Below are 17,273 nucleotides of genomic sequence, written 5' to 3'. Positions count from 1 at the left end.
CAAGGCTTGGTACACAGGCACTAACTGAAATAATTTCGATAGCCAACAACACAAAATCTGACACTTGCATCTCCCACCTACAGATCATTAGAAAGTATTTGTCAGTAAATCTAGCTTCTTTAAAAACAGTGGCAAATGCAAAGAAACTACCTGATACAGTCAAGTTACAGCTGCTCCATTAATTTAAAATTACCCTTTATTTTTCACAAGGTTTTCCAACATGTCGTGCATTTTGGCATGGTAGACTGAGACAGTTAGCTTCAAGTTTCTTTAAATTACAAACAGTAGATACAGTAGGAATATTTTAAACCAATTTCTTTAAAATAAATGTCAAGTTAAGACCCTTAGCTTTAAAGAGAGACTGCCACCATTTCATTTTCCTGATACAAAATTCAAGTAATTTTATGAGTAGAAAACTGTCCCTATAAAATATCCTATTAAAATTTACCAGCGTTCTGAAAATAAGCATCAAATTTCCAGTACCAACTGGGTGCAACTACACATTTAGAAAAATAACTCAATTTAAACAAAGGCCACTTGCTGAAGAACAGTAATCTTTCAAAAGGATGAGTTCTCAGAACAAATGATAAAACATTTGCTCCTTAGATAAAGGATTTAAACCTTGTTCTACCTCTGCAATTAATTTATTTTTTTTCTTCTAAAGGTGTACACTTCAGTATTGACAATGAATTAAGAGAAAAGGCTACAGAGATGTTTTCCCTTCAGTATAAACCAGCATATGGAATTATTGCTTACCAGAAACAACTGTAAACAAGATTCATTTGATTTTGGTTTTTGTTTTTACGCTGTGACTTTTCTGTCATTGGTTGGTACCAAATATACAGACCACACAAACTTTAGCTGTGTCACTTTACTGAATGAAAACCACAATAAATTTTTCCGATGATTTTGTATTTAACATTCCTTGGGTTTTGGGTTTTTTTCAACGAAGAAATGGGTTCACTGTGCTTTTCCATTTTCTCTCCTTACCCACTCTTTATAGGGCAGCAGAATGGAAAAACAAGTAGGACATGTTTACTTTGGGATTCAAGGCTCAGAGCAGATATCAAGAAATCTTCAACAATATTAGAATATTTTCTGGTTTTTCCTCCTTTTAGCCCAAAGTACCTCTGCTGTGTAGGAACATTAACTTAAAGTTTCTTTTATCACCATCTTCCAGAGGAGATCTATAAATAAATGTTTATGTAAAGAACACTGCTGTTGAAGAGGACAAAAAAAAAAAAATTAAGGATCAATAAATGATACTGCAATGTATCTTGTGCCATTCAAGATAGGAAGTCCTTCGTGTAAATGCGTAAGTCTTCCTGGGTGCATGAAGCTCCATCCTTTCCTGGGAGACTCAATGGAGCAGTTGTACCTAAGAAATTTACATCCACCTCCCTGTGGTAAAACACAAACACAATAAAACCCCCAACATTTATCTTGTGTTTTAATAAATTCCTTTTTATACATCCATCACTTCAAACAATTTGCTGCTATTAATAGGCTGGGTTTTTTTCTTTTACCATGCCTTAGCAAGTTGTTTACATGAAACCATCTTTAGAGCATTAATTAACAGACAAGCATTTGCAATCAGATTTCCCCTTGTCTTGCTTTAGCATTCACTGGATAACAACTCATTCAAGCAGCAATAACTTTCAATAACTTTACTGTAGATTCTACCAGAGAGAAGCAAATCACGTTCACAGGCCTTGTTTCAGGACTGCACCCCTATCCAGGACAGCATTTAAACAAGTTTTAAATTAATTAATCTGGCTGCTGCTTTCAAACTGAACTTGTGCCTTCTAAAATAGTAAGTGTGGCAAGCACACTTCTTGGTGTTAAGGGTTGTGAATGATACAGGCTTATAAATGCAACAGGTTGAATTTCTCTATAAGTAAAAGTTCGATATTGCTGCCACTGCCCTGCCTAGCTCCATACTCTGGGGACTGTTTAATTTGAATCAATATCAGACTAGAAAATAATTTAGCTCAAAAAAAACCTAAACAGATACAGGAGTTAAAAACTTTCATTCTGTAGCTGATTTAAAAAACAATCATTAAAAAAACTCTACAGAAAAAAAGTCACTTGAGTCAACTTGGCACTGTTCAAACTCTTGAAAAATTGGTTCTCACTATACAGGAATGAAGCATTTCAGAAATGTTAAAAATGACTAACATCTCCGAAGTTTTACTTCAAACCCCTTCTCTCCCACAGTCTGAAACCAGTTTGATCAATTCAGCCTGACTACATCAACAGTTCTGGATCCTGGAATTGAGCAAATTTAGTACCTGTCAAAAAAACGCAAGGCATAACGTATCTCAATTTGTGATGTGCATCTTTTCCTTCTCAGCTGGGTCTCTAAGTATATGTGTTTGGGCTCTAGTTTAGAAATAATATTAGACACTCAAAGGACAACATTTTTAAAGTCAGTAACTTACTTGAAAGTCCTCTCCTACTTTGTTGAGGGCAATGTTGATTGTGAATGTAGAGGAGTCGTGGTGAGGTCTGAGCGACCGTTGTCTGTCAGGGCTGTATTTTACAACAAAGTTCAATAGAGCATAGCCCTGCAACAAAATTTACAGTCAGACTTCAAGCTGTGAACTGCCAAGTCATACACGGAATTCCTGGGATTTTTTTTAAAGCTTAGCTAAAATAAAAAATCCACAATATTCATCTTTAACTACTGCTATGTCATGAATAAACTCCCCAACCAAACCAAAAAGGATATATTCAACAAAATACTTAAATTTAGTCACACCATGGAGTAATTATGTGCAAGAGCTTTGAATCCATACCTTGGTATAATAGCCAGCAAAGACTTTTAGTGTTACTGGGGCAATGAACTCTCGTATGAAATGCAGCCATTCATTGTCCAGTCCTATTTGCTTCATATGAATGTCATCAGTTGGGACATTTTCATAACCTCCTGAAATGCGGCTGTCCTAATGAAAACACCACAAATAGCTTGGAAACAGGAACATGGAATGTTTCTGACATTTCAGCAAGTATTTACTTGAAATCTGCAGAATCACAACTGCAACAAAGCAATGCTTCAATAGGCATTTGTGAGCTTGCTGTACAGCAACTCCACAGCTAACTGTCGAGGAAAAAAGCATGCTGAGATATCAATGACCAAAAATTGGAAGTTTTTAAAGGATAAGTCAATATTTGGATGTGTCGCCTGTAAATAAGAGGGCTTCTTTGGATAATAAGTTTTATTTACTGAGCTGCAGATGCAACTGAAATTCTATCAGATCAAGAGACTACAGGCCTCAACTTGACAGGGTAATAAATGTTGAAATAATTTGAAGATAAAAGTACAATAAAATTCTTTCCAGAGGCCCCTACCTGCACTACAATTGTGACTACAGTTTCTCATAGCACCACATTTGTGAATAAGAGAAACATTCCTCTGATTTTAGTGGTAGCTAATAAATACCTTGAATTCTCTGAAAACATTGACACAACAGCTCATAACATTTGTGAGTAACTCCTTAGGGGAACAAGTCTGACAAATTAGTACTTAAGAGGTAAATGAGAAAAACTTGTCTGAACAGTTATCAAAAGCTCTCCAAAAATCAGCCTTGGGTAACTGTCAGGTACCTGCTACAGCAACTGCACCACTGTTAAGTGTCTAATTTGCTAATTCAAAGTCTGCATTGGGCTTATGTGGCATAGCTTTGGTAGCAGGGGCGCTGCAGGGGTGGCCTTTGTGAGAAGCTGCTGGAAACTTCCCCTATGGAGCTAATGCCAGCCACTGCAAGACAGACCTGCCACTGGCCAAGGCTGAGCCCAGCAGTGACAAGAGACAGCACCTCTGTGGTGGCAGTGCCTTCAAGAACGGGGGAAACAAAAACAGGGCAGAAGAAATTGCAGCTGGAGAGGAGACAGGATATGTGAGAGAAACAGCCCTGCAGACACCAGGGTCAAGGAAAAAGGGGCAGGAGCTGCTCCAGGCATTCGGGCTGAGATTCCCCTGCAGCCCCTGGTACAGACCATGGAGAGGCAGCTGTGCCCCTGCAGCCCACAGAGGTCCATGGGGGAGTGGAGATCCACCTGCAGTCCCCAGAAGACCCCATGGCAGAGCAGGTGGGGGTGCCTGAATGAGGCTGTGACCTCGTGGAAGCCTGTGCTGGAGAAGGGTCCTGGCAGCAGAGAGCAGCCCATGCTGGAACAGGTTTTCTGGCAGGATTTGTGACCCCACAGGGGGCCCACACTGGAACAGTCTGTTCCTGAAGGACTGCACCCCACGGAAGAGACCCACACTGGAGCAGAGGAAGAATGTAAGGAGTCCTCCCCCTGAGGAGAAAGGAGTGGCAGGGAATGTGTGATGACCACAATCTCCCATTTTCCCATCCCTATGCACTGCTGGGGAGGAGGAGGTAGAGAAAATGGGGAGTAAATTTAAGCCTAGGAGGACAGGAGGAGTGAAGGGAAGGTGTTTTTAAGAAGTGGTTTCATTGCTCATATATTACCAATTGAACTCAAGTTGAGTCTGTTTCACCTGTGATGGCAATTGAATGATCTCTCCCTGTCCCTGTCTCTCAGCTCGTAAATTCTTTTTTATACTGTGCCTCCCTTTTCCAGCTGAGGAGGGCAACGACAGAGTGACTTTGGTGGGTGCCTGGCATGTACCAGGGTCAGCACACCACAACATTAATTTAAGAATGTCTCTATGTCTACTGAAGAAGCAGCTACATGGTAGACTAGACTAAGCACTTTATACCACAAAGCAGATGTTTCAGGTCATTGGTGATTGTTGGAATGTTTGTTTGTTGCAGTACACTGTGACTTACTACTGTAAAAGTAGTTACGATCACTCACTAAGATTATGTTTATAAAGGCTGACACTTACTTGGTGTTTTCCACCAGACCACTGCCCAAAGTGTTCCATTTCTTCTACTAATTCATCACAGGCAGTGTCAGAAAATATGGGAAACCAAAACACATCTGGACATGGCTACAAGAAAAAAACAAAAAAACAAAAAAAACAAAAAAAACCCACACACACAACTTGATCCTCAAGCACATTCTCACAAAAGCAAAAACTCTGAGCTACATTCTAAGCCCTGACCCAGCACAAAGAATGTGTCAGTGCCCCCACACCTTCTGTGCCTTAGGGCTCTAAATAACAACCCTGGTCTTCCACATTACAGGTGAATGTGGGAAACAACTTAAAACTTAACACTGCTTTAAACACAGACAATTTATCCCAGGTTTTTATAGAGGCAACTGTCCCTAGTTGCCACAACTGATCATCCAATGCAAGTGCTCTGTCTGGATCAGTTGCATGAAAGCAGGCAGCCTATATCGAATGGCAAAAACACAGTTCTGATCCAAAACAGCAAAAAATCTGTTTAGTCACAGACCAAAACAGCATTTGTATGGAAATAGTTACTGCATGCCAATTTATTATCAGTGAGTCCCACAAATTTTTAAAAACTGCTTCTACTCACCTGTTCTACTATGTTATCAGTGAAGATTTTTGAGTAATTTGGATTTATGTAAGTTTCCTTCCAGTCCTAAAAAAACATGATTTAAAAACATAACAGACCAAAGACATTTATAAGTGATAAAAAATTATTTATATTCTATTCATTTGCTCTACTGAAAGCACTGGAAACAAACAATTTCTTATTCTTGTAAACAAACTGGTTCTCATCATATCAAAAATCATAAAACCTGTTAGCTCAGGGCCATATCTCCAACTTCATACTCTGGTCATCAGCTGGCTTACTGATATGATATATAATCACTTGCTTACATGGGTGAGAACACCTTTTAGCACATAATCAATATTTAGCACACAGTAAACAAATGTTCTCCATGTAAAGACTTTAAATTTCAAGTCCTTTATATTATATAAATTTATAATTTTTTTTTAAATAAAATAACTGTTTCATCAATAATTAGATGCATACCACAGGATTCTCAAATATCTGCCAGAGGTCATTGTTGTAGTGGGAGGTATTGTAATTGGCTGTAGAAAGAAGTCTTCCAAACTCATGTCTGTTGGTAATGTACATGAAAACACCCTATACCAAGCAGAGAAAGCACCATTAGCAAAACTGTCCATCTCAGCAAAGTTTTAAAAAGGTCTGTTCATGATTGCACTTTCATAAAACATAATCACATTTGTACACATATTAAAAGTGCTGTTAATTTAGCATCTTAATTTTCAAATGGTTGACTCTAACCACCAACTACTCTTCATAACTTGTTGTTTACAAGCATTTGCCTGCACTTATTTTCTAAACACATTAAACCAAAATATATATTGTTGAGAACATATGTAGAGTTATAGAAAGGAAAAAGCAGAGGAGTGATTGGTTGATTTGTTTTCCAGAAAACCTAAGCAGACACACTGAAAGCATCTGATCTCAAATTGGAAATGCTCACACACAAGAAAACCAACATCTAGGCTTTAGTTTCAAATTCAAAACTGAAAGAATAAGCTAACAATCAAAGAGTTCACGGAAGTCAGAACAAGAAACTTATTTCAGAGTATTCACTACATGATCCATCTGGCGAATTGGCCTGAAATAAAAAGATATTGGCAGATACAGCACACAAGAATATTCAGATCAGCATCCAAAACAGCTGAGCACTCTGAAGTCTGTTCATGTAATTATGTGCAAGATACCAAGTGTGGTAAGATACAGTTTTATTACCAAGCTATTAACAGAAGGTATTAACAGAACTCTCTTGATTAGAAGTAGTAGCGGAAAATAGTATTTTTAAAAAGAAACTTAGATTCTATGGGATTTCTTTAGTTTAAGGTTTTTCAGACTAAAACTTTATTTCTGAAATGCTTGTGATTTTCGGATTTGTAACAGATGAAGGCATTACCATTTGGATACTTTGGTATTTCTGTCTATGTTTTTGTCTGAAAAAGAGTTAAACTGTTAGAAAGATAATGATTATGTTAAACATGCCCAGTTCTGGGTGCTTACCAAATCATAAAATATCTGCAGCAGGGAGAATAAGGAGGGCCTGGGTCAAGAAAAACAGCTTAAAGTGACAATGTGGTCACTGGGGGGGGACCTGGCAGACCTACCAGTGATTTGAGCTTTACTCCTTCCTAGGACTGCTCCATCCATTTTAGCTACAGAAGCACAGTGTCAGCACACCTTGACCTTAAAAGCACTGAGAAACCCCCCTGAGGAAACAAAGAGCCTTTCTGAGATGCTCTGAGCTGAGCCTGAAAAGCCTGTCCCTGCAAAAACCTGAACCTTAGAAGGCTGAAGAGAAAGCTAGAGCAGTATTTCATCAGAGGAAGTGGACAGAGGAGAAGTATCTTCCTGTGGTAGAATGACACTGCATGTAATAATAAAAAAAATAAAGCAACACCTTTGGGGCTCTGAGCATATGGAATGTTTCCGAAGAAGGGGAGTCTTTTTCCCTTTGTAAAGTCTAAAATGAAGGAGAATCATCACATCAGTTTTCTGACACAATCTCTCTTTTTTCCGACTATCTTTAGGTTTCCACAGTTACATCAGGGAAATAGCAGCCCTTGATCAAAAGCTGATATGCCTTTACAGACAACATGCATCTCCAAGCAAAGCTCTTTCATACACATGTCAAAGCTGTTTCCACCAGCCCCTTCTTATCTGCTGCAATACAAAAACAAGCACATACTAAACCCTCCTACAGCCCAGACTGAGAAAGAGGAAAAGAAGAAGCAATTTTCTGATGAGCCAGTCAGATTAGTTTAACGAGCACATGGAAAGCACAGGTTTGCAGGAACTGATGCTGAAGAGGTTTGAATACAACAGGACTGGGCAGGGATGTTCTGAAGAATCAGGACAAACAGAGGAGATCATGCCTTGTTATGAGGGAATAAAAAAATGAATACTTGCCAACTTTTCTTGTTCAATTCAGCAAAAATATTTTTCAATGTTATAGTGTCTGGAAATAGGTCTGGTTTAGGTCTTATTTGTCTCTGTGCTGAAACTAGTGTAAATATCAGTAGAAATATGGATTTACAGATTCATAACTTTACAGTACAAATAAGTTCTCTCATTACTTCCAGATTAATGCAAGTAACACTTATCTGATACAACTTTAATCTATCTGGACAAATTAATGAGTAATTCATGCTCCCTAACCATTTCTTAAATCAGCTAGGCTTTTTATACAACACTGCCCATCATTAGTTTAAATATATATCTACTTAATAGAAAATTGCAAAATATTCCAACGTAGTCTGCTAGAAGCTCCACACCGTATAAAAACGTGCATGATACAAATGTTCCAAATGCATGGGTAAGTTTTAAGTCATACACAGCAGAGAAGTTGAGACCTCTTTCATCTGTTGAGGTTGTGCCAAGAAAGGTATTTTAACCTCAAGAGAAATTTTCAGGGAATTTAACTAGAAACCACCATGCAGTCAGTGCATCAGTGCACTGGTCTTGAAAAAACCTCTGTTCTCAACAATTTAAAGAAATACACCGGTCCCAGCCATCTGTTGGCACCTGAAGGGTTTTATCACACAAAAATTGGCCAGTACTTTGAATTAGAAGTAAAATATAATATCCAAGGTCAATCAAGTAAAGCAGTCTACGAGTACAGCAGGACACAAAGAAAGGTGTGTATTTGAAAGCAAGCTGTTATAGGTACAGGATCCAACTTATCCCGCATGAAGTAGTTCTTTTCTTTCATCTCAGATCTAAGAGTTTGTCCCTTAATTAAGTATATATTAGCCATATAAGGGATATTCCATACTCCTCTGTTGAAAATAAAAACACAACTCAAAAACAGTTTAAAGCTATGAAAACTAATTTGTTGCCTATTCTATTAAATCAGCATTTCTGTATTTGCTGGCAAGACTAAGCAAGTTGCAAGGAGAAGAAGCTGAAAGATTCCCAAGACACTTGGAAAACTACATCTGGACATCTCAAACGTAAGTGTAGGCAGTAATTCAATTTATATGAAATACTGTTATAAAAATATAGCAAGGTCAAATTCTCTACAGAGTTTTAACTACACATGTACTTCATGTTTCCATAGTTAAGGCAATCAGTCAAACTCTCTTGATATTATTCTACACTACCAGATGGAGAAAGTAACTCCAAAACAGATTTTTAAATGAGTTTAAAGACTTCACTGAGACTTCACACAGCTGGTCTGACCTCCTCACACAAATATCCACGGACCACAGCAGGTCATGTATTTATGTGAGTTGGGCCAATATCAACACAAAAGCATTGCTTTCAAAAGGCTCCTTCTGCAGATTTCCCCTCTCTCAGTGCCACAAGCACATCTTTTAGCAGAGCAGGACTGAAAACAAGCCAGTCCTATTCAAGCAGTCTGTTTCAGACCTTTTTGTTCTTCCAGGGCAAAGAAAAGGCATCACCATATGGAACAGCCAAGCTCAGAACAGTATCACATTCATTTAGGGGAGGGATAAACCCAAGAATTTATCCTTGACAAAAGTATTACTGAAGAGCTCCTTAAATATACCTGACATACAGAATGAAACACACAAAGAAATTATAGCTGTTCCATTGATTAAGATTTGACCCAAAGAGATGACAAAGTCATTTGTAACAACCATTCCTTTTGGCTGAGGGTCCAGGGATATAGAGTTTTGGGTTTGCTATTTGTTTGTCCTGCCTTTTTCTGTACTGTACACTGCTAGAGCAACCAGACACCATCAGACAGGTATCAGTAATGACTGTGCCCAGTACTAACACCAGCTCATCATGTTAAACACTGCTTTTTTTTCTAGCTATGAATGGGAAGAAACAATGAAACAGAAAATACAAAACAACAGAACTAACCTAAACTCTCCAGGAATAATACCATATTCTTGTATTTCCATGCAATATGTTGCTAATAACCTAGTAACCCTACTGGTTGCCTTGACTTTAACTATTAGCTTACAGTTACTTACACTCTGTTCCCTTGGACAATATCCACATAATCTTCTGATCGAGCATAATAACCATCTGGGCTCAAAGCACCCCAGAAATTGGACCAAAGCTTCCCATGGCGAGTTACGAGCGGAGCAATTATCTTTCTGTGAAGTGACACATTGAGTAAGAAAATATGAAACTCTGAAGCATTTGAAATTCACATCAGGAATTGCTGTTTGACAGGAACAAAATGCTTTGTGAATTGTTGGCCTCCAAGCACGTTCTGAACCATGGCAATGAAATACCACAAGTAAACAAAGAGGATTTAACTCTGCAAAAACAAACGAGATCTTATTTTCTCTGGACAGACCCCAGAGAATCCTTTCAATTTAGAGGAAATTCTACAAAATAAGAGATTTACTATACCTGTTCTGTTCTATCAGTATTCTTAAAGTTTTGGGGTTTGTCAGCACAACATCTGCATCTATGCTTAAGTAATATTCACATGTTTTATCCTGGCGACAAAGGTCCCTAAAAAGACAAAAAAGAATGATTAACTCACACATGTCCAGAAAAAATTCACAAACAACAAAACCTACAAAGATTTTTAAAAAACCCCATACCACAAGTAAGTATTCAACTGATTCATGGCACTAAAAGCCCTCTGCAGCACAGTATTGTAAAGAAAGGTGTGTTTAAATTACAGTAGGGTGATTAACTAAAAAATTAAAATACATGCATCAGGTGCCTTTTATTTTTCTTTTAATAAACTAAGTGGCCTCTAGCCTGTACCAAGTGCAGTAATGCCTTCTATACAGTGTCCTAATGGAAAATGGGGCAAGGGGAAAATGCCACTAATTTACATAGCTGGGTATCAGTACAATCACTTAATAGTGAAGTATGACCTTATTTAGTAAGCTCCTCTAGCGAGTAACTGCATGTGGCTGTAATGCTGTCTTTGCAAAAAGATTCCACAGATGCAATCTGCTGATCTCAATGACAATTGAAACCTCATTGAGAGTGCAGGACAAAAACTGTAAATATGTATTTAAAGACCTCTTCTTTGTCTTTTTGACCTACAAGAACAACACAGTTGGTAAAGAGAAATATAAAGTGATTGCAAAGGCAGTGAATTTATACTGGAGAAAGTAAGCGAACGTGTCCATACACTATTTCTATCAGTTGGGATTTTGATCTCAGAAGAATAAACTATTTGCACAAATCCCCATGCCTTCAAGAGAAAGACAAAGAAAACACATTCTACTGTAAATATGAAAGATACACAGACTGTGTTTGTATAGTTCTGGCAGGGTGCACTTGCCAGGAAAAAACTTGGTACAGTGAATTCAGCTTTCCTATACCATCAGCAGAGTAGGAGATTATAGCAAATCAAATACACTTTTAGAGAAAGTGGAACAACTTCCTCAAGTCAATATTACAGCAGTAGGTTCCTATCATGCAGGTGGTATTACTGAATTTGTCTATTTTACCTATTTTAATTCCACCGTAACAGCCTGAAACATTATTTTACCTTCTTGTTTTAAGATATCTATAAACAGGGCTTTAGCTTAAGTTCCACTTGATTTGATTGACTGTGACTGTTTTCTCCAAAGGCAAAGATCTGTCACTTCAGAAGACCTGATAAAGGGTGGATGTGACAGGCTACATACAAGTCAAGGTAAGGGCTGGCATGGCTTCCTGCCTGCTCTTCTTCCCCTCCAAACCTAGCACTACATCTTCCATCAGGATTACTACTTAACACCTTTTGGGTCTTTCTGTTCAAACCTTCTTCTGCTCAAAGGACTCAAGAGGTATGACTCTTTGAATCACAGTGGAAGGTAGAGCACTTTTATTCCATAACTTTAAGCAATACTCCTTCTTCAAGCTTGATCACTGAAGATGTAGCAATAATTTCAGACAAATTTTTAAAATATCCATGTGTCAGGAATGGTCTTCCCACTGCTGCTAAAACTGTTTGAACACACACCCACAGTTTACATCTCTGGTCAGTCTCTGGGTTTGCCTTAACTGACATCTTCACTGATAATTTTCTACCTTATATAGACTTGCAGCCCAAAGGGAGAGCACTTAAACCATTTGACAGACCCCTGAAAGAAAAGGTGCTCTAGATACAAGTCTGCAACCAAAAGCCTGTGTGACATCACCAGCCATTTAGAGTTACGTTTTGCATCTCTCCAGACAGCCAGAACAGCATAAACACATTCATATCAACCATCACTAAAAACAAACAAATGTAGCCAGGAAACAAATAAAACACTAATGTTTAGTTTTGCATCTCAGGCTTAAGTATTGCTACCACAGTTAGCACACCTGGAAGCTACTGAGATCAGGTATGGGTGGAAAACATGTTTTTCAGCAACACTCAAAGTTTTCCTCCTCCATCTGAGACTGAAACCCAAAACTGCAGAAGTGTTCAGGAAAGCAGCTCCAGAAAATCCAAGTCTCTAACATAAAACACTTCACCTCTGAGAGAAAGATTTAATCCCTGTTCCTCCTTCCCCCACAGCCAAGATACTTGCCCTGCTCTAAGGCTGTGTTCTACTCCCTCCTGTGTCCACGCCATCCTTTATCGATACCAAATGGGAACTCAGAGACAATGACTTAATATCCTCCTTCAAGAAACACACAGGAAACCCCAAACGTAGCTCAAAATTCAACAGTGCTGTCAATGAACTCTGATTCTGATCTCTCTACTGTTTTTCCTGAAACTTTTGAAAGCTTTCAATGTAAACTTTTCATTAAAATGCGCACATTCCCACTTAAAAGCTGAGATAAATGACATTTTTTTAGAAACTTTTGGAAAATTCTTACCCAGTTCTGTTACTAATAATCTGAGGGAGGAACAAAAAAGAACCAACTCCCCCAAAAGAGAAACCCTGAACTCTGTAAGTACTGGGAGAAAAAATATTATGGAAAATACACTTTTTATAAATAAAACCTCAGAAGTCAATGAGATAAGTATTTCCCGACTTTATGTTATTACTTGAACATATTTAATTGCTTTTTATGTTTTCTGTCATAACAAATTCTGTAACAGCTGGCTGAAATCTCATCTGCAACCAAGGCAAAACCACAGACAATTTTTTCTTAAAGAAAAAACAAACCAACAAAGCCTAACAAAAAAAGAAAGACATGGAAATGCCATTTAAGTGTTTCAAGTGATGTGAATGCAGAGAAAATAAGAAGACAACATGCAGCTAAACCTTCCTTCTCTCTATTCTACTTAGTTTTCCTTCCTTTTTATCTTGATTCAGCCCACAACAATGAAAGCTGTGCACTCCTGTTTCCCAGTATTGTTGAATTGTAAAAAGTCTTGCAGACTGCAGCATTTTGGATCCTTTCCAATACCTCTCCAACTTTCACAAGCACAGGAAAGGACTTTTCATGTCAGGAAGAAGTAAGAAATTAAATGCTTCAATCATTCTTCCTTATGTGAATGAGAAAAGTAGACCAAGGTCTGCTTCATGGCTATGAGTGAAATTGAATAAATGTTATTTTCTCACATTTATAGTGACATGAGTGTGTCATTTACTGAGAATCCCATTGTGATTTATCACCACTTTTTACTGAGCCAAAAAAAAGAAAAAGGCGAGAAGAAAACTGATCAAACTTCATATACGCCAACTGCTGAAAAAAAACGAGACCTTCAATGCTTAAGTTCCCCCTCTGTATTAACTGAACCCTGTTACGCTTCTTCAACTAAATAGACTCTGTGTGAAATGTGCAAGTGAAAAGATCAAATTAATTCTAAATCTACTGGAAACTAACAGAGACACACTAAGAGCAGATTTGGAAAAGGAGAGAAAACAAGTATTTGAGGCAGATAGAACAGAACTATCTGTCAATAATACAGATAGAGGCAGGAGAAAATGAATCAGAAGACTGTATATCAATCTCTAAATCACAACAATAAACAAGTTTGAAGCATCACTCTTTTCAAGTTATTCCCATTGCAGTGTTAGTGAGCAACAAATGAGCTGATGATGATCAAAGCGAGATGAAGGACTGAAAGCAAATAATAGAGTAACTGCCTTCACTTTGAACATCCCAGATCAAGCTAGTCTTTTTAAAGAAATGCAAAATGTGTTTGTTCCAGTGATGTCAGTGATGTTCACAAGGGCAGCCAAGCCCCCCAGGTGTGCAAAGCAAGCAGCTGATTAACTGACTCTGCTTCAGACAAACTGAAAGGAGCCACTGAATTACATCTACATTGTTTACTTGGAAGATCCTACTACTCAGGTTCATACTTTTTGGATGATTCAGAGTTTTGCCATGGTGTCATTCCACACACATTGTGCTTCAGGTTTTCTCTACGTACGTCTTTAGGACAATCTTTATCAAAGGGGCCTTTCAAAACAGGAGCGACATGGGTCAAATTACATCCACACCATGGATAACACATCACACATATGATTATCTCCCTGCCTTTCTAACAGGATTTGAAGTGACTTTGTGGAAATATACATTTAAACTATTATTTTTTTATGCAGAGATCAAGCAAGGACCATATATCAGAAGCTCTGTCACATTTTAAGTCAGTAGGTTCTATCAAAGATGACAGGTTTCAAGGTCTTCGGGTGAGATTTAGTATTACTATAGATATTGATTACACTGAACATTCTGCCTTATGTTATCTATATAACAACAAAGAGGAAAAGGCAATTCCAGAAACTCCACCTCAGTTACACAACATACACTACAAAAAGTTTGGCAATGTGGTACATTTGCTTTAGAGAGTTTTATAAATAAAGAAAGAATGATATATACATGTGAATGGGTGCTTAGTCTAACACAGGACATCTGCAGCGTTTTCCTAGAAAGGCAAGGGGAGAGGCTTGGACCTCAGCCAGAGATCAGTTTTCCAGTGGCTTCAGCACAACAAAGCCCCATTCAAACAAATTTCCAAGAACACCATAGAGACTCAAGACCTTCACTCTTTCAGCTGAGGCTATGAACAGCCTATGCTCTTAACCTCTGAACAGAAAATGGCCTTTTGAAATTAACTTCCCTGCTCTGACACTCACAGAAGATTTGGTAGAAGAGTGAGTGAAAAAATTATCATGGAATGAAGCCAGCTCAAGGACCAAGCAAGGTGGTCCTGATCTTGGTGGCATCCCAGGCTGAGAAACTCCATCATATGACTGATGTACTGGGAGAGCCACATGCCACTCTGTGGGAGGAGCCAGTGCTGCAGTCACTAAAGAGACCCTTAGGTCTGACACAGGATACAAACTCCAAGGTTCAACTTTAGGCATGGAAAGTGCCAGGTTTAAAAGGTAAAGTTGTGGACACTCTAGTAAGAACAAAAGAAAAAAGCAAGACCAAGCATAGGATAAAGTCAGTTGCCTTTGCAAGAACTCCTGCTAGAGCACTTCTAAAGGCTATTCCTGCCTCTTTGAACCACAGGTGGAAAAATAATTCTGTCAACCGTACATCCACGTCGAGCTTTAACCTTTACTTAAATATAATGTCACTTAAGAAAAAAGAAAACAGAGCAGGCATTAGGACAACAAAAGTGCAATTGTTAAAAGCATATCCAATGCAAAAATTTAAAAAATTCTGCAGTAAGGTAGCCGGAAAATAAAATAAATACTACACATTTTCTATGCCATCATCACAAGACAACAAACTATTGATGTAGCACAAACCAGAGAGATTTTTTCATAATGATCAACAGCTTTTTATATTAGACAGAAATCATAAATCACTCAACAGTTCATATCTTATGTCTAGATCTTCTCCAACACAAAAGCTCCCATCTTCATAGCTGGAGATGTAAATGTTAAAGATGCGAAATAATACACATGCAAGATGAAAAAATGTGAGTGTATGCATCAATGTAACAGATTTAGAAATTAGAACTTACATTCCCATGTTTCGGGCTTCTGCTTGACTCAGGTTTTCTTCAGGTCCAACAATTTTAATATTTCTGATAATGTTCTTGGCTTTTTCCCAGAATTTCTTGATGTGCTTTTCATGGTAAACCTCCTGTAATCATGTTAACATTTTTTATAGAAAATGTAAGGCACAAATTACTATGAATCATAGTGTCCAAGAACACACTGTATTCTGTCCTAAAGAAACAGATGCCAGTGTTTGAAGATATTCCAGTATATCTGTCATTAAAATGAACCTCCTCTGTCCAAAACTTTAGGAAAACTATCCAACACGTCAGCAACATTAATTAAAGTTGTACAACAATGCTAGATTCACAAACTATCTATGCATTATTTTTCAGGATATTCATGTTACAGTCTTTAAAACCCATCCTACAAGCTCAGTGGCACGCAGTTCTTCTTTATGCCCCTCCAGAATCTTTATGCCCCTCTTTAGAGAGGAAGCTGCACCTGCACCAAATTGTGCAGGCACAGCCGTTGTTTCTTTAAAATGTAGTCACACTGATAGTTCCTTTAATTTCTATTTACCCTCCCTCTATTTAAGAGCTCTCAGCTGCATGCAATACTTCCAAACCAGTGCCCTCATTGTAGCTTTTGCCTGTTATGGCTGACATTAGAATAATTGAAATATTGGGTAGGGCTTTTCCCCCTCTATAATAAAAAGCTGTTCAGTCTTTATATACCATTTCAAATACTATAGCTTTGGATGAAGCTACAAAACCACATAGCCTACAATTCCCATGTGTACATCACATTTATACCTTCAAAATCCCCTTAAAAAACCACAATGAAGACTTCAGAGATAAGCTCTACTTCTATTCCTTATCCCCCTTGTGCTACCATATCAACAGCAATGCATGCACACTAAAAAAGGGTACAATTAAATTTTACTCCCATTTCTCTTCTAGTCCCTTTTTTTCCAAAATAATTGCACACATTTGAAACCTCACTCTCAAATCGTAGAATCACAGAATGGTTTGGGTTGGAAGGCACCTTAAGGATCATCTCCTTCCAATCCACCAATGACAGTTCCCATTAGACCAGGCTGCTCAAAACAGCAATACTGACTGAAGGCACTGGGGAAGTATCAGCAATGCCAGATCATCAGGAAATTAGCAGGGAGTATTCAAAAGCAACTTATCTGCAGTGCCAGTCAAAATATATCTGAACACACCAATCTTTCCATGGGACCCAGCAGGAGTGCCAACAGAAACGCAAATGCAATGGGGCCTCAGCAAGATGAAAAGCAAATCCCAACTATCAGTTGACAGTTTTTAATAATATGGTATCATTGTTGGTCAGTCCTGAAGTGGTCAGCAGCTGGCCCAGATGGCCAGTGTGGGCCACTTCCAACTGGAACTGTTCTATTCTTATTTTACTCTATTATTTTATGTCAGTCAGTACTTCCTTTAGAAGCACACATTTCAAACTACACTTTTTTCATTAGTAGAAGAATCTAAGCAGTTTCTTCAAATAGACTTCAAGCCCTGACACA

The 17,273-nt window shown here is 38.1% G+C and overlaps 1 protein-coding gene across 1 annotated transcript in view; it reads right to left on the bottom strand.

Moving 5' to 3' along the window:
* Window positions 1–178: 178 nt before the first annotated feature.
* Window positions 179–17,273, bottom strand: part of PLOD2 (procollagen-lysine,2-oxoglutarate 5-dioxygenase 2) — a 34,562-nt gene continuing 17,467 nt past the window's right edge. Inside the window, 10 exon segments of the mRNA XM_017726470.1 lie at window positions 179–1,401; window positions 2,442–2,567; window positions 2,799–2,945; window positions 4,859–4,963; window positions 5,460–5,525; window positions 5,925–6,071; window positions 8,623–8,731; window positions 9,899–10,024; window positions 10,287–10,391; window positions 15,748–15,869. Of these exon segments, the coding sequence (XP_017581959.1) occupies window positions 1,246–1,401; window positions 2,442–2,567; window positions 2,799–2,945; window positions 4,859–4,963; window positions 5,460–5,525; window positions 5,925–6,071; window positions 8,623–8,731; window positions 9,899–10,024; window positions 10,287–10,391; window positions 15,748–15,869 (1,209 nt within the window). The 3' untranslated portion in view covers window positions 179–1,245.

The sequence above is a fragment of the Corvus brachyrhynchos genome, unplaced genomic scaffold (genome assembly GCF_000691975.1).
Source record: "Corvus brachyrhynchos isolate BGI_N302 unplaced genomic scaffold, ASM69197v1 scaffold221, whole genome shotgun sequence".
NCBI lineage: Eukaryota > Metazoa > Chordata > Aves > Passeriformes > Corvidae > Corvus > Corvus brachyrhynchos.
The sequence above is the reverse complement of the archived record's forward strand: the minus strand, read 5'-3'. Positions and strand labels throughout refer to the sequence as shown.